Source organism: Crocuta crocuta, unplaced genomic scaffold (assembly GCF_008692635.1).
Source record: "Crocuta crocuta isolate KB4526 unplaced genomic scaffold, BGI_CrCroc_1.0 scaffold125, whole genome shotgun sequence".
Taxonomy (NCBI): Eukaryota; Metazoa; Chordata; class Mammalia; order Carnivora; family Hyaenidae; genus Crocuta; species Crocuta crocuta.
Window position 1 is genome coordinate 905612 of NW_027531143.1, and position 23405 is coordinate 929016.

The following is a 23405-nucleotide window of genomic DNA, read 5'->3' on the forward strand; positions in this document are numbered from 1 at the left end:
TGCCTGAGTGGCTTGGTTGGATAGGTGACCGACTCTTGATTTTGGCCCAGGTCACTATCTCGTGGTTTGCAGTTCATTGGATGGAGCCTCACGTAGGACTCTGTGCTGTCAGTGGAGCCTGCTTGGGATTCTCTCTCTCCCTCTCTTTCTCTGTCCCTCCCCCATTTTTATTGTTGCTCTCTCTTTCTCTATAAATAAATAAATAAATAAATAAATAAATAAATGAAAGTATCTTAGCATTTAACTATTATGCAGAATCATCAAAATTACACAATTCATGGCCCATCCATATATGTATTTTGTTCTTCCCAGAACAGTGCACAACACTAACACAGTTTTTCTTTTCATGCCTTGCTACATATACAGTCCACCTTTGATTTGCTGATGAGTAAGGAAGGACTGAAAGGAGTAGGAATTAAGGGAACCTTCCCTTCATGTTGTCATGGGGCAGCAATACAAGTGAGAAAAGATACACGAAGGTTCCTTGGTCATTCATGTTTCATAGAAACCATTGGCTTCTATGGCACTTTGGTGGCTCAGTTGGTTAAGTGTCTGACTTCAGCTCAGGTCATGATTTCACAGCTTATGAGTTCAAGCCCCATGTTGGGCTCTATGCTGACAATTCAAAGCCTGGAGCCTGCTTCAGATTCTGTCTCCCTTGCTCTCTGCCCCTCCCCCACCCTGGCTCTTTCTCTCTGTCCCTCAAAGAAATATTTTAAAAAATACTTTTTTTAAAAAGAAACTATTGCCTTCTTTCAGCATTCAAAGCAGGCTTTGGTTTGAATGGAAAGCATAGTCTTTTGGAGCTCTGCATCCCCATTTACTCAGTCGTAGACATACCATCGCTAGCTTGTACTGGCTTTGAGTCTCTCTGACACACACACATTTTATATCCCCCAGAACTCTGTGCTCGTGGGGCACTGAAAGGCTCCGTGCACATGGGGTGGCAAGCAGCGAACATGCATACTGTCCAACCCTCCTCTACTCACACACCTACTTCATTATGCCATCAAACTTTACTTATGAAATATAAGTTCAAAGATAAAATTATTAAGACTTTAAGGACAGTGATAATGGACAAACCACTTCTACACCTGGGCCCCTGTGCAACTGTATGTGTAAGTCACCACGAAGCTGGCCCTGAACCGCTGCACCTTGCATTTGGAGCAACAGTAGCCAACAGCCTACCCTCCCATCTGCTTCGCCCTGCATTCTTCTTGGGCTCCTCATGACCAGGAGGTGTTCCTGTATGTGGATTACTCCAGTGTCTTTTCTTAGTATTCATGGAGAATGAGAGAAGATGGAGTTTTGATAAAGCTTTTATGCTTTTCCTATGTTGGTGCATTTTAGAGAAGCCTTTATAACCCCACTTAATGAAAGGGCAGAGAGAAAAATTCCTGACTATTCTATTGCTTCCTATAAGTGCAAATGGAGGAGATTTTACATGGCAGAGAGTATCCAAGAGTGACATTCTGGTAGAAAAGATGAGGACATGCTGGAAACATCTTCAGAGAGAAGCCTGGACAGGCTTCATTCCCTCGTCATTCCTAGTGCCTCAGCTCTGCCTTCCTATTGTTTCAATTCAGATGTGGTAGCATGTGAATCATGGAGTCATAACAATTTTGAATTGGATGGGACCTTGGAGATCATCAGATCTAACGCATTTTGCAGATGAAATTAGATGACTTTCCTAAGGTCATTGCACTATGTAGTAGTGGCACCAGGCAAGGACCTTAATTTTTAACTTTTATCCCCATCATTAGCTACAGCTCTCTTTCTCATAAAGATTAAAATAATGGATATCCTGTGTGATTTTAGTTATAAAATTTTCTGGAAATATCAAAACTGTAGAAAGGGAAAAGAGATCAGTGATTGCCAAGGATTAAAGATAATGGAGGGCAGAGGAAGTGGGTGTGTGGGACCCTGGCCATGGATCCATGTCTTGACTGTGTCAATACCAACATCCTGGTTATGATTTTGTGCTACAGTTTTAAGAGATGCTCATTAGGATGGACCGGATAGAGGACACACAGGGCCTCTCTGTATTATTTCTTACCACTGCATGTGAGTCTGCATTCTTTCAAAGTAAAAAGTTGAATCCCATGACAATAAACTATTTTTAAAAAAGTTGAATCCTTAAAAATCAACAAAGACACATTTCAAGTTTAACTTCAATCATTTGAGATAAATAATAAAGGAAGCCAAATACTAAATTGGTAATAACTGAAATATGGAAACGAACCCCGTTCTCTTATATGAGCAATTTGAGGTTGTATGTGGGCCCTCATATTGCATGCTATTCCTGATTTTTCATTAATATTATTATTTCATTATTATTAAACCTTACTCTTCAAAGTTATTCCTGTCAGAGGCTATTTGACAACACTCTTCCAAAAAGGCAAGAAGTCATAGTGCCAGAATACATGCAACAGAGGTGACATTTGTGCCACTGGTCTCCAAGAATATTTATGTTGTTTTGAATTCAGAGAGATCATGAATCTCAGGCATCACCTCAAAGCCAACTTGTTTCATCTCTTCAGGATGTCTCAGTTCAGGAGAAGAGAAACTCTTAAAACAATGTCCATTGAACACAAAAGCACTGAGCAAAGATTATTGAGGCTATCTAGAGCTGTTACAACCCAGCCTGAAATACTAGAGTGTTCCACATTTATTAGCCTCATCTCATACTATATGGATTGTTAAATGATGGCATCATTTCCATGAGGAAGCAGTGGAAGTGCTTCTCTACCAGCCTTCTCTACTACCATCAGAGAGGAATTATTCATTCCTTGGTCAGATATACACTCTACAATAGATGTTTTGGAATAGAACTTTAAGGAAAAGAGAGAAAGAGAAAAAAGACAGAGACATTAAAATTCACAGTAAGAATAATGAATTGGCTTCAAAGGTAGTTCTAAACAGGGGAGCTCTTTGTTCTACAGAATTCCCAGTGGGACAATGTTGATCCCATTTGGAAGTAAAGCTAAAGCATGTTCACTAAGAACCAGAATATATTCAAGGATGCCTGTGAATTGCCTTTCACAGGCATAAGTGCCCTGTAAGCAATCATGAAACAGAGGTTACGTATATTATTTGAATTATTTAGAGTGTGGATATGTGAACAAAATGGATCAGTGTACCACATTGGACATTTGTCCTGATTTTGACTTTATTTTAGCATTTGGAACAAAAGTAAGGTAATCTGGGCTTCCTCTTCACTTAAGAAGAAAACCATTTCCTTCTAAAAGGAAAAAGAGGGGCGCCTGGGTGGCTTAGTCGGTTAAGCATCCGACTTTCGCTTAGGTCATGATCTCGCGGTGCGTGGGTTCGAGTCCCGCGTCGGGCTGTGCTGACTGCCCGCTCAGAGCCTGGAGCCTGTTTCAGTCTGTGACGCCCTCTCTCTCTGACCCTCCCCTGTTCACGCTGTCTCTCTCTCTGTCTCCTAGAAATAAAAAAAAAATAAAAAAAAATAAAAAATAAAAAAATAAAAGGAAAAAGAAATTAAATTTTTGTTTCATTTATTTTCCATTCATTCTTAAAAAAAAAAAAACACCACAATTCTACATAAGCACTATACTAGCTAGGTACTGGGTATACAGCTATAAAGAATAATTATAGCCGTAAAAGTTTATCTAGTTTATAAAGGTAGCTGCCACTATTATAACAAATATTAAATCACACCGTTTTTCTACACCATCACCCCTGTAATGTGGCTCGGAAAACTGAACTTTCCCAAGGTTACAAGCTAACAGGTAGTAGGCTGGGATATGAACACAGGAATCCTAGCTCCATAGATAAAAATGTAACCATTACACTGTGCCTCACATGGAATTGATATAGCCCCAATCTCAAGAAGCTTTTCCGTTTATTTGGGGAGCCAGATATTAAGCAAAGAATGATGATGAATATTAAGAACTAGAAGTGCAAGCTACAGAGAGAGTGAACCAAGGGGAAATGGTCTTTCCCATTTTCTCTTCCTGAATGTGTTATCCCTCCTCCTCTATGGCCCTTTACCTTCGTGTTTCTTCTCATTGATTCAGCCAGGCATGGAGCAGGCACTCACCTTGCACTAAGTACGGCTATCTTCAGCATGATGCATCTGGAAACTTGCAAATGCTCCATCTCTGATCCATGGTAAAGAGCAAAGCTGTAAATATGTCTGGCAATCAGGTGTCAATTTCCTAGCTGCTTCTTGTGGGCATTTAAAAAAAATGCTTGCTGTTGGTATTTTATATTTCTTGCTGCTGATATTTCCACTAGAAATGGTTTTATTAATGTGGGGATTCAAAAGGACAACGTGAAAGGAAAATTAAGTAATTTTCTTGTACTACAAAAAAAGAAAAAAAACGTCCACATGGGAACTGATGGTTAGAGCTCAATCTTCTTTGCTCATTTGGAGCCCACAAGCCTAATTAACACTGGCTTGCAATCAAGGCTATTATTCTAGTGGCTACTTCTTCCACGGACCTGCCACCATAGCACTTCTGACCTTACTTCTTGTTTTCAAGTTCACACAATAGATCTTTTCTAAAATGTCTCTTTTTCCCTCATGAGAATGAAACTAGTGGTATTAGCGATCTCCCCCATGGCTTTTCTTTACAGATTCCTTTTTTCTTATTCCTAGGGTTCTCTCTGGAATGAAAGCACTTTTTCTATTTTGCAAAGCCCTCCTTTCACTCTGGAAAAAATTGGAGTTTGGTACTAAGTAAAGTGGAGGCCCTCTGACAGTAAAATGATTAGAAAGCACTTTGTTCAGAATTCTAATCCCCTGCCCCACTGTGAGCACAAGATTACTCCCCGGAACAGATTCAAGGGGCCTTATAGGAAAGTGGAAGGGCACAAGCCTTGGAGTTAGGTGGATTTAATTTAATATTCCAAATCCATCACTTTCTAGTTGTATAACTTTGGGCAAGTTCACCATACTCTCAAAGCCTCAGTGTCCTCATCTGTAAAATAGGGGTAGCCTCTACTTTGCAGAGTTGTTTCCAAGATTTGGTAAGTACTGAACAGCGTCTACAGCAAAACGGGTCTCTGTCTCTCTCTCAAAATGGGTTTCTCTCTCTCTTTCTCTCTGTCTCTTCTCCCTTTCTCTCTGTTCCCAATCGCTCTCTCTGTCTCTGTCTGTCCACCATCCCCTTCTCCTTCCTTCCATTCCTTCCTCCCTTGCTTCCTTTTCTGATTCCCATTTATTTTTCTCCACTTAAACAACTTTCCCTGCTTTTCCTTTTTCCACTCAGAGTGTTTTAAACTGTTTCCCATTTCCCCTGCTTAGTTTCACATACTGTTTTTATTGCAATCCATGTGCTGACACTGCACCATTCCAACCCTCCATTTTCCCATTTATATCAAATACTGTGCAGAAAATTCATCCCGCTCAGTGTCAAATGCCAGATCCACTTTAGATATGCATTATTTTTGCTCAAGGTAGATTTTATTCCCACTGTCTTTCCCGTAGCATTCACAGCACACGCACACGCACACACACACGCACACACATATGTGCAAGTGCACATGGGCGCGCACACACACACACTTTTCCCATCACTACCTGACCAATAAATCAAGTAACTGTCTCCTCTTTATCCCCTTTAGAGATGGCTAGAAATATTAGATGGTGAGAGCTGGATCAGTTCAGAGTGAATTAGTGCCCAAAAGCTAGAAAGCATGGAGCTTACCTGATCAGATTTCTTCTTTTTTTTCCTTGAAACTTATCCCAGCTTTTGAATTTGTAGAAGTGAATGAATAATTTGGTGAGAAACAGATTTCTCAAAAGATTTGCATAGTCTCCAGCTTCTCTTTAGGGCTGAATTTTCAACTAGGAACACTCTTTCCTTCTGGCAGTTGAAGAAATCAGGTCCAGAGAAATAGAATGGACTCGCAGCTGAAGGACACACAGCTGAGGGAAACACATGCGCTCTTAGAAATAAGTGAGTCTGTAGTCAGCACCATTTGAGTTCAGCTTAGGCCTAATACAGACATCAGTGTTCACTCTGGTGTTAGGTTTCTGCAGACTGAAGATCTAACATGTAATCTATGACCAAAACTGTCAGAGAAACCCATCCTCAGAAAAGGCCCCCACACCCTGACTCCAAAGAATTACTTCTTTGGGGACACTGATATGGAAGAACTCTGGGATATAATGGTTGTGTTCCTGTGCCTGTCTACACATGCTACAGTCTCTTCAAAGGAAGGTTGTGTGTGTCTTACCTATAGTCCTAACCCCTGATCCCCTAGCCCAGTGCACATGGCATGCCCTCAGGAAAGACTTTGTAAGGCAAGTAGAACTAGCGGATGTTAGCTCAGCCAAGCTTAAAGAATGAAGCACAAGATTACTACATTAAAGTTTCAAGCTACAACAACAAACCTGTTATCACATTCTGCTTTGTAGCCCCGATCAGATTCAACACAGATCCAGGCTCAACACAGATTAAAGGTAGAGACAGTGGCCAGAGGCTTTTGTCCTTTTTGTCCTTTTTGTCCTTTTGAAACAGTGCTCTACCTGTTCCATTTATTTGGTTTGTTGTTTCACTGGATTGTGCATGCCATGCAGTATCCCCCGACTGAGTTGAGACAGTCAATTTATGTGCAGCCAGAGAGATCCTGGGAAGCAGTCATGTTGCACTGAAACAGTTTTTTCCTGACAGGAGTCCATTAGCAATGAGCTCCATCACTCCCAGGAAGATTTCTCTTTCTAAGACCATAACCCAGTTATTCATTAGAGCAGCATTTCTCCTAGAGCCCTGGAGAGGGAATCAGGAATTACGATTTCTACTTCTGCCTCTCCTCATACTTGGCTTTGGGACCTTGGACAGGTCACTACACCTCTCTAGCTAGACCCATCCAATGGCACCTTGAATTTCTGTTTTTACATGTGTTATCTCATTTTTTCCTTAACATAGTTCTTTAGGTTTGGTGTTGCTACATATTCTTTCAACAGCAAACATTTACTGAACCGTATGCCTTGTTCTGTACCAGATGATCAAACTTACGGCTCAGAGAAGTTCTGTAGTGAAATTTCTTCTAATGATGGCAATCTAAGTGATTTTAATTAACCCTCTCACTGTAGGTAACAAAAAGGAGGAATAAAATATAAAAAAACATCTTCTTAAAAGCACATGAAAACTAACAAGACCCCAGAATAACTTGGCCAGAGTCTAGGAGTTGCTCGGGATCTAGAGAAGGAAGCCCATAGAAGGAAGAATACAAACTACTTTTGCCCTGAACACTTGCTTATTTGGAATAAACAGCTATAAAACCAATTTGTGGTTCTGGTGACCTTGAAAGAACAGAAAGAAAAAATAAAACCTTGGGACCTGCCCCATCTGGGGAGTCCAGCAATCATTCCACATTAAGGTGGGACCCCAAGGGGCTGATCTCAATAGTGAACGAGAAACAAACCTTCCTGGACTTGCAGCCTACTCATGGAGACTTAAGGGGTCCAGGGAATCTCAAAGTGTAAAATTTATTTAATATTTATTTAGTTTTGAGAGGGAGAGCATGAACAGGAGAGTGGCAGAAAGAGGGAAACAGAGAATCTGAAGTAGGCTCCATGCTGTCAGCACAGAGCTTGAAGTAGGGCTCAAACTTACAAAGCGTGAGATCATGACCTGAGCAGAAATCAAAAGTCGGATACTTAATCAACTGAGCCACCTAGGCACCACCAGGCAACCTCAAAATTTAAATTCAGATGAATGTTGTCTGAGATTAGTATTGCCTCAAGTGCCCGGCAGAGGCCAAACCCTCTTTGGAGAAAAGTATCATTATTGTAGGCCTCCAATTTTTGAAAATACAATATCAAGTACAGAAATGTAAACAAAGCAATTGATCTGGCTGAAAGATAGAGTATATGATAGGAGAGAAGGAAAGGTCTGTCGAACAATTAAGACGGCATTAAAATGGAACAAACACTCAATTAAGAAATTGGGTTTTATCCTATAGGCCAGTGTTTTTCAAAGGAGTCCATACTCTTAGGGTGGAAGAAGTAAAGACACAAACTTGAGATGCAACATTTCTCCAAGAAAAGCCCCCCCCCCCCTTTTGGAAAAGAATCAAAACAAACAAAACAAAAGCAAACAAGCAAAAGTCCTAAAATGAATACAGGTATATTCTGGACCATTTTGATTACCACCATAGTTGTTGCGCTGTCACCTTAGATCCAATGCAGGAATTGAATATTCAGTAGGTTCCATTTTGCAAATAAGTGCTCACATTTGCTATAAAATAGTCAAGAGTGGTAGAACTCATGATATATTAGTGATCATGTGCCTAGTTAAAAAACTGCTCAAGTGCAATTGTAAAGAATAATTCTGTGTAGTCCAAACAAACTGTACAACCAGTTTGCAACCCAACCTAAAGTGACAGCTTTCAATCTGTAATGTGTTAGTAAGTTGATGTGACTGTATAGGGTTACATTTACAGCCTAAGGGTAGAATGGCAATTGTCCTACATTGAATTTATTGTATTTATGTTGAATTATTTTACCAGTTATTATTAAAAACTCTTTCTTTCTCATTGATAATTGAAATAAAACACATCCTAGAACATGACTTTTGTTTATGTTGGATGGTAAACTGAGGCTCTGATGTGAGATCATGAAAACAATATTGCACTGGGGAATGATGTGCCCTTTGGTGTTTCTGGTTTATAACAAATTATCTAAGACATATTTTTTAAATAAAATGTTTTGTTTATGGCAAATAAAGGCCATACAACATCATGAGGCACTGTACAAAGATGTTTTTGTTTAGATTGAACAGACTTCTAGATTTAAGAGAAAATGGAAACAATGATAGAAACCTTGACTTATGGTCAAGTCACTTCAAAATGGTCTGACTGAGTCATTTTCAGTATTTACTGACATCTGGTTGCAGCCATGAATATATTCCAACAATTATAAGAAACAAAAAATAACTTCAAATATTATTTTCCCATTCACAAACCCAGAAATAATTGGATTAGGCAATCATTTAATGCAGATTTAAATTTGCCATAATGATCACCTTATCTTAGAGTTGCCAATATAGCCTCAGAGGGATTTTAAAATTGACATTTGATGATGATTGCACAGGCAGAATTAGAATAAATAGGTGGTCTGAATATCCCAAAATGGTAAACAATACTGTGATATCACTTAATGTCATTATGGACAGCATCCTTGAGTAAGCAGCGTTATCCTCCTTAGTATTTTTAAATTTAAGATACAGAAACAGATTAAAGATATAACATAGAAAGATTTAGCTTTCTATTTCTACTATTAACCTTCCATATTAAATTAATGTTGTTAATTAGAATTGTATTGGCTTTATAGTTTTGTTGATATTTAATTGCATATTTGTATTTGTTTTTGGATTTAGATTTGTGTATTATCTATGAGAAAAAGGAGTTGTTATACCTAGCCTTATTTATCTATAGGTGCTGTTAATAATATAATAAATAATTTAAGTCAGCACAAGGAGTCTGAAAGAATTTTTTTTTCTTTTGAAAGGAAAACACCATTATAGGCCCTATGTTGCTACTAAAGGATTTAAAAGGGGGAATAGGTGCTCAGTTTTTATTTTAAATTTACCCTGAGACAATGTGTGAAGGTTAGAGGAAAAAGGGGTAAGACCTGAGACAGTTGAATTAGCAGGCACTATTCCAGGTGAGAGGTAATGAGGATTTTAACAAAAGCTGCTCCTTTAGGATGGAGAGGAACTGTGACATGCCAGCTGGGTCCCTTGCGGCTTCTTTCCTGTTCTTTACAATGTTTTGGGATGTATTTTATAAGAGCATATGGTCAGGGTTGAGGAACAGCCTTTACTGGGGAAGAGGATAACTTAGAAGCTAGATCAAGAAGCCAAGAAAGGGAGAAGGTCTCTGAATCTTCACACTATTCCACAGAATGGCATGCAGGACACGCACTGTGGGTCTATGTTCCAGTGGAAAGATTCCCCCTACTCAGCCATGAGTCTCTGTCTTTATAGGACAAACTTGAGGAAACAGTCTTGCTTTGCAGGTTGCCCAGTACAAGACTGTCTGTATTTGAGGTGCCAGCGGTTTGGGAAGTGACCAAGAATGCTGGTTCTTCAAAATCTAGAAAGCTTGGGCCCATGAAATGATGCAGTTGACCTTCTTAGAAAGAAAAAACCTCTTGGCTGTGGGAAGTGGGGCTTGGGTGTGGACCCTCCTTCTGAAAGAAAAGGAGCCCCTAGTCCCAGATGGCTCACTGTCCAAACAAGGACGTTGAGCTACCAGTGTCATTTTTGGACAATTCTGATCATTACAACCACAACCTAAAAATGATTTTATAGAGAGAAACACTCAGACTTGGTGATAACTGGATTTGGGGGTGGGAGTGTCTGAAACATGGAAAGAAGATCCAAGAATGACTCTGAGGTTTACACCGCGGCTTGGTTTACACCTTGACTCTTGAGGCTTATTTACATATTGAGTAAATGGTGATTTCATTACCTGAGCTAAAGGACACAGGAGAAGAGAAGACTTTATGGGGAGGAGGGAGATGATGCAATCGTGGTAGGGTCTACTGAGTTTGAGATATCTATAATGCATTCATTTGTAAGAAACAGAGAGTAGGGAATATTGATTTAAAAGTTAGATGTGCTGGTTATCCTGGAAGCATGGGGGATGGATGACAATGACATTGTTCTGTGTAGACTGAGGAGAGAAGGGAAGGCAATTTTAACTAAATGTTAAATAAGAACAATTCAAGTGCAGCACATCATTTGTTGAGTGGGGATGAGGCTGGGGGCAGAAAGAGGGAAAACATATTTTTGAAGCCCAAAAGCTGTCAACAGAATGAACAATTCAGACAATGTGAGAACTTCTAGGCAAGCACTAAAAGCACATTTTGCCATCTTTGAGAAGTGGCTGAGTTTAGAAAATGGAAGAATTTTTCCAGGAAGTTTGCTGGTGAAGAGGAAAGGAAGAGGGTGTGGATGGAGGCACAGGGCATTCGAGGGGAACCACAGGAGAGGCAGTACTACAGAATTTCACTATAAAATTGCGGTAAGGAACTACTTAAGAGGCATTGCGTTTTGACATTATATAAGATGTAGGAGACAATCTGGGTTATGTTTACTGACCCCAAGTTTTTCTTTAATGAAAATTGTTTTTAAGGTAGTAACAAGAAGAGATTTTATCTTAAGCATAAAGTAGATCTGAAAAATGGTTTCTCATCTCAGTACCTTTGTCTCTCACCCTGCCTCCACTTTCAGCCCCTCTGAATCAGACATGCCCTCAATTCCCATGACCATCATAATCTATTAAAAATAAATTTCCAGGGGCCCCTGGGTGGCTCAGTCGGTTAAGCATCCGACTTCGATTCAGGTCATGATCTCATGGTTCATGGGTTCAAGTCCTGCATCAGGCTCTGTGCTGACAGCTCAGAGCCTGGAGCCTGCTTCAGATTCTGTGTCTCCCTCTCTCTCTGACCCTCCCCTGCTCACACTGTGTGTGTGTCTCTCTCAGAAATAAATAAAAACATTAAATTTTTTTTAAAAAATAATAAAATAAAATTCCAGGGGGGCGCCTGGGTGGCTCAGTTGGTTAAGCGTCCAACTTCGGCTCAGGTCATGATCTCACAGTTTGTCGGTTTGAGCCCCATGTCGGGCTCCGTGCTGACAGCTCAGAGTCTGGAGCCTGCTTCAGATTCTGTGTCTCCCTCTCTTTTTCTGCCTCCCCCACTCACTCTCTCCCTCTCTCTCTTTCTCAAAAATAAATAAACATTAATTTTTATGCTAAATAAGTAAATGAAAATAAAATTCCAGCCACACAACTCACCTGTTCAAGCTTTTCATGAGCGGGTCCTTGCCCAAACTCCAATATCCATTTAATACATATTCATTTCAGACTTTTAGGTGAGTTCATATGGGGGAAACAGAGAAGCAAATGAGGAGTCATAATACAGCGTGGTACCTTTTACAATAGGGAAGTCCCGGCAAACCAAATCAAGAGAACTCCCCAGTGTCGTGACAATTGAACTGAGTCCTAAGGAAATGCCAGGAGTTCACTGCATCTCCCATAAATGCCCCAACTTTGCTCTGGCCTTCTTTTCAATTTCCATGTCTTTGTATATGCTGTTCCTTCCAGTCAAAGTGCCCATATCCACGTCGATTGGCCTGTGGAATGCCTATTTATCTTCAAGACTTCACACACATGTCATCTTTTTGAAGACTTCTCTTACACTCCTCAGCTGGGTTAGATGCCCTCATTTTGTGGTCCCAGAGGATATTACACCTACTTCTGCAGAAACATTTGTCTCCATATCTGTCTGTGTGTGTACTCTTCTGGGGCAACATATGTCTTTCATCTCTAATACCTCTCTCAAGTGTACTGCCTGACACATAGGAAATGCTCAATAAATGTTAGTCAAATGACTAAATGAATAAAACTTGCTTAACAAATTAGTTATTTAATTATCTTAGAATTTGAGGAAAGGGATGCCATGACCCTTGGAAAATTCATTTAATTTTTCTGATCTTTTCCAGCTTTGTGTTTGGCTATTGATAACTAAGGTCCTTTATCACAATAAAATCTCATAACTTTTTTTGATGCTCTGTGTCTATGAACATGCATAAGATCAAACTGCTCAAACATGTCTGCTGATGGCAGAGTCTGGTAGATTAATTCATTTAACATTCAACCAATATTTACTAAACATTTACTGTGTATAGGGATCTGTACTCAGTGTTAAGTATCAACCATATAGATAAAGGCCTTGCCCTCAAGGAGTTACGATCAAATGAAGGACATACAGAAATAAGCTTGAATGTAGATACAACTTGAGATAAGAGCCATGGAAGAAAAAATAACATGGCACAGCGAGAGAGATTAACGGGGGAGACTTCTTTTACATTATGGGGTCAGAATAAACCTATATCATGAAGGGATATTTAAAGCTACAATCTAATGAGCATATAGGAGGTAAAGACAAGAAAGCCATTTCCTGCTAAGGGAAGGCATTCAGGAATGACCTCTGAGAAGAACACAGTTGAGTCCAAAGCCTGGTGAAAAGGGGGAAATTCCTGAAGATGCAGTTGGAGAGGTAGGCAGAGATCAGGTCATGCTAAAGATTGTAGACTTATTTCTACAAGTAACAAGAAATCATTGAAGAGGGTTGAGTGGTAAAATTATATAATCATTTTCATTTAAAAGATCCCTTGTCTGTGGTGTAGAAAATAGATTTTAAGGGAATATGAGAGACCTGTGAGAAGACACTTTGATTGGACATATGGGTTTGGTTGCTTGTAATAGAATAGCCTAGAAATGACGGCTTACAGAAAGCTGGAAGCTGACTCTCCTCTTGTGTAAGAGTAAGCCTGAAAGAGTAACCCAGAGCTAGGCGGAGGGTTTTGTATGTCAGGGCTGAGGATTTTGTATGTCAGGGCTGAGGCTTCTATGATTACGTGGGCTTCTCTCTCATGGGGTGGTCACAAGATGGCCACTAAAGCGTCTACTAGCACATCCAGACTTCAGGCAGGAAGAAAAAGAAACATTAAGACAAAAATGGAACATGTCAGCATTGGTCCGCACTCCCTATAAAAAGTATTTCCCAGAATTCTACACAGTAACTTCCATCTACATTCAACTATTCAGAACTGTAACACCACACCCAACCCTATGTGCAAGAGAGCCTGTGAAACGTTGATCTTCTTTTCTTTTTTTTTTCTTTTTAATGGGGTCTGTTGCTATCCCAGACTAATTCAGCCTTTGAAAGGAAAAGAGAAAAATGAATATTTCACAGGCTGAAAGCTGCCTCTGACCCTGCTCATTCCTTTCCATCTGTAGAAGGGATGGTGAGCATGGTTTGCTTGTGTGAGGGCTGGCTGTGCTATGTTAGGCAGAAGCATGCTGTTGTTTGTAAGTTGAATGATAGAAAGTGAAATGTATTTGAATTTAAAAGGGCTCAAAAGGTGGCCTGAAAGAAACTGTAGATTGGGTCTCTCAAAACCCATCGCACCCTCTCCTAACTTGCTTTCACGAACTGAAGTCCTGGATTCATTTGTAGCAAGGATGCTGCCATATTATCTAGTTTACGCCCATCATACTAAGTCTTCCGAATTTGGGATGCAGAAGTGAGCGATACTGAGACGCATCAGGATTTCAGTTTTTCTAACAAACAGTTGATGGAAATAACTGTTCTCCTGGTGCTGCCTGGGTTTTGCAGTCCCATTCTGTATAGGTGCTGAATAGTCCAGGGGTGGGTTTGAGTATTTGTCCTGAGCATGTTGCCCCAGGCTGTGTTGTTCACGGCTATGGTTCTCTTACAGTTATTTTCTTAGTTAACCGGTTTTCTCTAATGAATACTGCCATGCTACAAGTAGCTAGGGTGGATTCAGTATAGGACATACTGACCCATGGGACAGGTTATAGGCAGTTTCTTGTATTGTTGCGCATATAAAATGTTTATCTAATATGATGAATAATATATGCCATTTTTTAAAAAGTTGACTGTGTGCCAACTTTTTACTTAACTCCTCTTTTGAATATCAGAAGGTACCTCAGACTCAACATGTCCAAATAGGAAACTCCTAATATTTGTCTTTCAACTTTCTTTTATGGCTTTAGGCTATGCAATCCAGAAATTTAGTAGGCTTCGTAGATACTCCCCTTAATAGGCGCACTCATTCCATAACCAAGTTCTATTCTGCCTCCTAAAAGTCTCTGGATTTTATCCATGTTTCTATATTTCCACCATCAGCATCCTGATCAAAGCTATATGATCTCTCTCCTGAGCTACTAAATTAGTCTTTTGATTACTATAACTGCATATTCTCTGGGTCCTTTCTAATCTGGTTTTTACAGTTTTGTCATAGTTTTCAACATGAACTATTGTAGATTAAGACAAACTCCTTAACTCGTCCAAATGTTCCTGCCCAGTCTGGCGCTTGCCCATCTTTCCAGGCACACTTGTCACCCTGTCCTTTGTTCTCTGTCCTTCTCACTTGCCACATTCCCCAGCCACTGCACTTGCCAATTTCTCCTCTAGAATGCTTGTGTTTCTCCTCTTTCCCTAGGGAACTCTTACACGTTCTTCACATCTCAGCTTAAGCACAACTTTCTACTTGACTAGGATCATGAAACTATCCCTTATAGCATTTGTCATAGTGGCAACTTTTAATTTATTTGTTAGCATTTGATTAATGCATATCTAAACCCACTGGACTATAAATTCTATGTAAAGAGGAACAATGCCTGATTTTGTTCCCTATGTACTGTGTTGTTTTAATTTCTATTTCTCTGGTTACTGAAACTGAACAAGCATAGTGCCTTTTGAATAGTAAATAAAAGAAGGAACAAACCAGGTAGCCGCATATGTCCTTGATAATTTTCTTTAAAAAATGTTTTTAATATTTTATTTATTTCTGAGAAAGAGAGAGAGGGAATGTGAGCAGGGGAGACTCAGAGAGAGAGGGAGACACAAAATCTGAAGCAAGTTCCAGGCTCTGAGTTGTCAGCACAGAGCCCAACATGAGGCTCAAACCCACGAACTGTGAGATCATGACCTGAGCCGAAGTTGGACCCTTAACCGACTGAGTCACCCAGGCGCCCTTGTCCTTGATAATTTTCATATCAAAACTGCAAAGTAGGCAGTATATCCAAATTTGCTGATAGGTTTCATAAGCAGTAAGTGGCAAGGTGGGATTTAACTCCAGTTCTGTCTGAATCCAAAGCTTGAATTCTTTCCATCTCACAGTGCTGACTTCTCTTCAATGAGACAGTGTATGTGAGAGCACTTTGTAAAAAATGTTACTGTGTGTTGGGTTGGTTTTTTTTTTAATCATTATCATCTAGGTTGTTAGAACAAAGGGCAGTTTGCTGCCCACCATCAATATAAAGTATGAAATGATGAAGGGAAGTAACTACACACCCTGTCCACTCAGCACCGTGCTGTTAGCATGCTTGTATTTGGGTTTGGTTGGCAGTCTCAGGAATTTAGTATTTTGTTAGGTGTCTTGTGATAGCAACCACTCAAAAACACAATTCATCTTGATTATTAATGTCTCTTAAGTATTTCTATAATAAATATAGTGTTCTGATCTGAACCAGATAAAACAGAGACTTTATTCAACTCTCCCCATCTCAGGAACCCATAACTCATCAAGGACGTAATGGCGGAGACAGAACTAAGGCATAGGAAGATGAGCACAGACAGAACCAACTCATCATTTTCTTATCTCTGGGAAATGTGCCCTCCACTATTTCTGACCAACTCTAGACAATTACTTTGATTTGTAGCTGGGAGCTGGGAGCCTCTAGGTAAAAACATGGTCTTTTCCTCTATTTAGCAGAGGGAAGATGTGCATCCTTCCTTAGGGTCTCAAGAGGACCCTAGTCCTGGGGCGCCTGGGTGGCTTGGTCGGTTGAGCGTCCGACTTTNGGACCCTAGTCCTGAGGGCAATAACAAAGGCAGCCTGCGATTTGGGGACCATTCAAGAGCAGGAGGAGCAGGAACTCTGAGGACGATAAATGTCATGCCTTACTGGTGACCAGCTACTCAGGTGCCTCATCTCAAATAAGGACAGGAGGAAATGAAATCAGGACAGTTTCCAAGATATTCAACATGACCAAAATAACTTATAAGTGGTGATCAACAGTATGGACAATGCTCTGGTGTACTGCTTTATAAAAAAACAACATTTATTGTTTTGCCACTGAGGATTTGAAAGAAAGGATAATATAAGATGTATAAAGACATCAATTAAAAATCAGCAAATAGGGGTGCCTGGAGGACCCAGTAGGTTGAGGATCTGACTCTTGATTTTGGCTCAGGTAGTTATCCCAGAGTCATGGTAGCCTGCTTAAAATGTTCTCTCTCACTTTCTCTCTCTTCCTCGACACCTCTTCCCTGCTCACTCTCTCTAAAAAAACAAACAAAAAACTCAACAAAAAATCATGCAACACAGATATAACCTCTTTTAATTTTTGATCAGACATATTTACGTTCAATATTTTATATAAATATTTTTGTGCAGGTATTAACAACTAAATATACAATTTGTATTATTTTTGTAAGATACTATANTGTCATTAAAATTTTTTATAGATAATATAGTATTTAATTATAAATATATATATATATTTACTTAATACTAGTCCTAATTGAAGGTATGTCCCTTTTTTCCCTTATATTATGTAACACCATGGTAAACATTTGCTGTTAAATTTTTGTCTGTATACATCATTATTTCCTTGAGCTATATTTTGGAGGACAAATTTTAAAAATGTTTAATGTTTTATTTATTTCTGAGAGAGAGAGGCAGCGTGAGGAGGGGAGGATGAGAGAGAGAGGGAGACACAGAATCTGAAGCAGGTTTCAGGCTCCGGGCTGTCAGCACAGAGCCCAATGCGGGGCTCAAACTCACAAATGTGAGATCATGACCTGAGCCAAAGTTGGACACTAAACCGACTGAGCCACCCAAGCATCCCTAAGTTATTACAAATTTTTCAGAAGATGGTCAAAGAGATCATGAAGATTGAGAAGACTAACAAGCAAGCTTAAATTTTTTTTCTACAGCTAGTGATCTTTATATAATCACACCATCAATAAAGCAGGTATTTTTAGGAGAGGATAACTCCGAAGTCTCCAGTGTTTTCAAGGAAACGACAATTTTTGTCTTCAAGGTAAGAATTCCACTTGACTTCCTTTCTAGGTGGTGACCAATTACAGATGTTACAAATGCATTCAAATCAAATTAGGCAGATCTTCAAATTAAGATGAAAAGACTGAAGAAAATGATAAAAAGACTTAACAGAATCCCTTCTATTTTGCTTTATACTGCTGGAATGATGGGTTCCTGGGCAAGATAAAACAAATAACCCAGGAGTTGAGCAATAAAAAATATTACTTAAAAAATATTTTGGGAGACCTGGTGGCTCAGTCAATTAAGAATTTTGGTTTCTTGGTTTCAACTTAGGTCATGATCTCACAATTCGTGAGATCAAGCCCTGTGTCAGGTTCCCTGCTAACAGCACAGAACCTGCTTGGGATTCTCTCTCTTTCCCTCTCTCTCTGCCCCTCCCTCACTCTCTCTCTCACTCCTTCTCTCAAAATAAATAAATAAACTTTAAAAAGACATTTTAATTTTTGAAAAATATTACAAATGTGGTTAAAGAAATAAAAATTCCACATTAATAATGACCTGAAGGTAAGAATTGAAGTGTTTCTCATTTCTATCCCTATCTTTTTTTTTTTTTTTTCATTAAGTATGTACAACTTGTGGCCAGATAAAACAATAAAGTTATCCAAAAAGTGGCCTGGGCTATTGGCTAGTTTAACAAATTTAACAAAACTAAAATAAAAGGAAAATAATATCACTAGAGATGTAATAAGTATATGATACTGTTTATGGAATTCCAAAATTTCACAATTTTGGAATCAGCATCCCTATTAAGATCAAAGAAGGAGGCATGTAGTCAGTGATAAGATAAATTCTCTTGCAGTTGCCAGCGAACCAGCTGAAAGTTTGTGATTTGGAGGAACAGAGACCGAGACTACCACCACTTTTCAGCTGTGTGATCATAGAAAAGTCTCAATCTCTGATCCTCTGCCTCCTCGTCTATAAAATAGGGCCTAAGAATACCCCTTTGTAGGATAACTGAAAATTAATGACAAGATATGCAACACACGTAGTAGAGGTTGGCACGAAGTAGGTACGCAGTAAACGAATAAATCATATTTTTACTCTTATCCTTGTAACATAAAGGATATTTATTTTATTCATTTCCGCTTTATAGATAAAGACACAGAGTTTATAGGACTTGCCCAAGCATGGGTAAGTGGTGGAGTGGAATTGGACCAATTTGGATCTATGTTTGGCTTCATAGCTGCACTCAGAACCACTAAGATGTTCAATGTATAATATTTGAATACATGAATAGATACTGAATGTAACATGATGTAGAAAGCCAATGATGCAATCAAAAGAAACTTGGAATTTATCCCTGGAGAGTTTAAAGTTCTAGCTAGGAAATAGGAGAACTGGGGGGGTCTCATGGCACTTTAATCCTTTTTTCCAGTCAAAATTTCTGACTCTGAGAGAGAGGATCACATCAAGTCACATAGCTCTACACAGGGTGTTAGATGAAGAAGATTTAGCTGTTGGATGCAATTTCTGGCAAGAGATGAAATACATATCACAAAAACTGGGAAGAATATGTTTGGAATAAGACTCAGTAACCTGAACAAGAGTGTTTTTAACTGAGATATGGGCAAAAGAAAAGTAAATAAAACCACCAAGCCACATTTTATAGAGGACAGTGTGACAAAGAAAGATGCTATCATGAGGGTACAGCTGACAATTCTCAAGGAACGGCTGTGAGGAAGTGAATCGATCACAATCTGCACAACACCAGGTGTGTTGATATGCTTCAGGGGAGGTGGTGAGATGTTCCAGGAAAACAACTATACATGGAATGGAAGTAGGTGAGCGCCTGGTGAACAGTAAGCAATTCAATATGGCTGAAAAGGAGAATGTACACAGAGAACTACGGGAGGGAGTCCAGAAGCCTGGCAAGATCCAAGGTAGGAATATCTAGTATTCTGTGCCAGGGAACTAAAGTTTTATACTGAAGGAGAATAGGAGCCATAGTCAGATTTTAAGGAAGGCAATGATATGATCAAATTTGTGTCTTTTTATGGAGCCTGGAATGGAGAGAGACCATGACAATGGCATGGCAGTGACTTGAATGCATATGAAGGAATCAGGGAGAGAAAACATGATGTCCTAAATGCAAGAGCATGCCAGGAAACTGGAAAGAAGGATGTTGGTTTATGAACTGTTTAGGAAATAAAAGTACTAGACCAGGTTTGCGTGAGATGCAACATAGTGAAGCATTGCAAATGACTCATCAAACTTGAAACATCTGCCCTTGCTTCTTTTCTCTCTCCATGTTCCAGTTAAAATGTCATTTCGTCAAAAAAGTAGTTCCTGAATACTGTATTAAAAATAAAGCTTTTCCTCACTTTCTGTCTATCACCATCACCCTGCTAATGTTTTTCATAATAGCAATCTTAATTGGGAATTATTTTGCCTATTTGTTTACTAGCCTTTGTCTGTCTCTCTCACTAGGTTGTAAACTCCAACAGGAGAAAGACCTTGTTTGTCTTGTTCATCAGTGCAGGACCAGACACGTATTAGGTGCATAATAAATGTTAACTGAGTTCATGTTTCTAAACTGGGCAACCAAGAGATGTAGGGCCAGTAACAGAATTAGAAAATACAGACGAAATAATAGATTTGTGTGGAGATGGAAGAGAAAGATGAGGAATTTTGTTTTGAAAAATTTTAAGTTTTAAGGGTCAGTTTTAAGTTTTTGGAGAAACTGCAAATAGGGGAATCTAGTGGCCCATTGACTAAACACATATGAAGCTCAGGAGACTGCTATGGGCTGGAGATGGGGATTGCCACCTGTATTTGACAGCAGCCCTAGAAGCCATTTATATGACAAAGTGCTTTACACACTGGTACTGATCCAAGGGGGCAAGTACGGGCTGAAGTCTGAGTTTGGTTTGCCAAGCTTTGTATCCTGGAGCAGGTCTGAGGTTCCTGGAGAAAAAGATGTTTTATTCCTCACTAAAAGGTGCTATTTGCTGGGCAATCCATGTGCCGAAAGAAATGTGAACCCACCAGTTACAGGGAGTACTTTTTCTAATTTGCACAAAAGCATAGTATAGACAAATAGCATTCCTGAGTATGAATGAAGAATACCCAGAAAACAGGGCAGAGGGCAGCAAAGGACCTACCACCATTTTCATTCAGCTGGTCTACATTCTGATGCATGCGTGTCTTTACCTCAGAACATGAGGGAGGCTGGGTGTGGGACTCCTGGTGTGAGTGATTACGTTCAAATTGCAGCTCCTTTGCTGACTAGTGATCACCTCAGAAAAGCCACTTAACCTCTACAGGCCTGGGTGTTCTCATTTTTAAAATGGGGGAAATAATGGTACTTATCCTATAGGATTCTTGAGAAGATTAGATGAAATAATGTTAATAGTGTATATAGCACTGTGCTTGGACAGACCAAGGCCCAAGGAATGCTGATTGTCATTTATTATGACTGTACTTGGATGCTGATATGCCACCATCCAGATTCCTCTTCAGGAAGATTGGAACTTCTCCCGAGTAGAGAGTGCTTCCAACAGAAAGCTCTTAGAGGTCAATGTCAAATGTCAACAGGAATAGCCTTGATTGCAGAGACCTACCTTGCTCTAGGTCACAAACCCTTCCTGGATCATTAAGCATCCGATGACTGATCCACAGGGGACACAAAGCACCATCTCCCTCACTCCAAGTCAGGACAACTCTGAAGGCTTATTCCGGCTTTGGAACTCGCCTTAGGATCAGCTCAGCCTCCACTAGGACAGTATCCCAGTTCAACTGCTTCTCTGCTCAACTTTCTGCAGAGAAAGTTTTTTCTCCGCATCTTTCTACAGTTAAAAGTACTCCCCCCAGAGAAGAAGGGGGGAAATAGTGGGGGAAAGGGGGAGAGGCAAACCATGAGAGACTCTTGAATGCTGACAAAAACTGAGGACTGATAGATGTGGGGGGGCAGGGGGGGATGGGCACGGAGAGGGGCACTTGTGGGGATGAGCACTGGGTGTTATACGGAAACCAACTTGACAATAAACTATTTGTAAAAAAAAAAAAAAAAAGTACTCCCCCCAGAACACTGATACATTAATCACCATCTCAAGCTTATCTGTGATGAGCACTGGGTATTATACGTAAGTGATGAATCACTAAATCTATACCTGAAACCAATTTTACCATATATGTTAACTAACTAGGATTTAAATAAAATACTTGTTTAAAGAAAAGGAAAAGCTTATCAATTTGGGAGCACTCTTCCAGGATACAAGATTTAACACCTGGGAAAGGACTTTGGAAAATTATATGAATATGTTACTAGGGTAACACCTAGAGCATGGTAAAAATGACGATCCCCACAAAAATGAGCTAGAATAACTATGGCATAAGGTTTAAAAAGGTGGAGAGGAAAAGACTCAGAGAAGGGAATCATAATAAAGTGGATACACTTTGCAAGGCTGAAAAACCAACTAGAAGACTATATTCCATGAAAGAACCCAAATGATGCACCAATTACCAGAGTAATAAAGAATTCACTGGTGAGATGGGTTCCTGTATCAGTAAGACGTTCAATAGTGGTTCTTCTCTGCAGGCCAGAGCTGAAATTGGAGATTCCATTATAGTATGCGAGTCATCAATAGCAGATGGATGATAAGATACTGAAACATTAAAGTCCAGATGCCAGAAAACTAATGGATGTGATTCTGGTGATTGACAGAGTCAGAAGTGCAGACAGGAGGGCCGGACCTACAGAGGATTATGGAGATGGTTAATAATATATACCATCCCTGGGTGGGGGTGTGGACAATAAATGAGCAGCCAACAAGGATACTTGTCAATATACGTAATCAAAAGTATCAAGGAAGGATAGATGAAGTAATATCTTGCAAAGATGAGAACCAAGGAGGAAGTCAGTCACCCTGATATAAGGTCACAATTCCTTGCCCAGTTTCCAGGCCTGAGCCAGGTGTTACACCCAGAATTCACAGGGTGAAAAAGAGGGTGGGCCCCAAGAATAAGGGCTTTCTAATACCACCCAAGGGTACACACTAATTATTCTCCCCAAAGTGAACTATTACCATTTACCAGAGTAGCTGTATACTAAAGAAAGGAGACTACCCAAACATTGAAAGGACTCTTGGACACAGAGTATGACTTGACTTTGACGTCTAAAGGTGGCATCATGGTCCCCCATTAGTATGAGGATATAGAAGGGCCAGACAAAATCATAGCCTTGAACTAGTAGTAGGCACAACTAACACAGAGAATGCTTGGCCTGTGAAGCAAGAGCTATCATAGTGGGGAAGGCCAAGTGGAAGGCTCTGGAATTGCTCCACATTCTAAGCTAAGAAAAGAAATGAAAAATAATGTTACATTTCAAAAGGATGGCAGAAACTAGTGCCACTGTTATACCTAGAGGATGTAGGGATGGTGATTCTCATCAGAACAGCATTTAATTCAGAAATCTGGCCCCTATAAAGAAACAGATGGATCCTCGAGGATGACAGTATGCTACTAAAAACTCAGAAAGTTGGAGCCCTGATTGCAGTGCTATGTTAGATGTGTCATCTATGCTAGAGCAGATTAACACAACCTCAGATACATGCTAGGCAGCTATTGATCTGGCAAATGAATTCTTTTCCATCCCTATCAGAAAAAAGGATCAGAAATAGTTGCACTCTCTTGAACAGACAGCAATACATATTTGTACTCTTGTCCTTGGGCTTTGGGGAAAAGACAGACCACAGGGTATCAAATGACTCTGTGGACAGAACTGTCCATCATGACCCTTCTGTCAGATTCACCAAGTCATAAAAT

At 39.8% G+C, this 23405-nt stretch overlaps 1 protein-coding gene across 4 annotated transcripts in view; it reads right to left on the reverse strand.

Annotated features, from left to right (window-relative positions):
- Positions 1–3163: 3163 nt before the first annotated feature.
- LOC144237418 (uncharacterized) overlaps positions 3164–23405 on the reverse strand; it is a 69477-nt gene continuing 49235 nt past the window's right edge. For 3 of the 4 annotated variants that reach the window (XM_077771122.1, XM_077771125.1, XM_077771124.1), the window contains 3 exons: positions 5676–5896; positions 4064–4124; positions 3164–3442 (listed from right to left, as the gene is read on the reverse strand). In XM_077771122.1, coding sequence (XP_077627248.1) covers positions 5709–5896 — 188 coding nt within the window. In that variant the 3' untranslated portion in view covers positions 3164–3442; positions 4064–4124; positions 5676–5708. The other variant, XM_077771123.1, reaches the window with a different exon arrangement.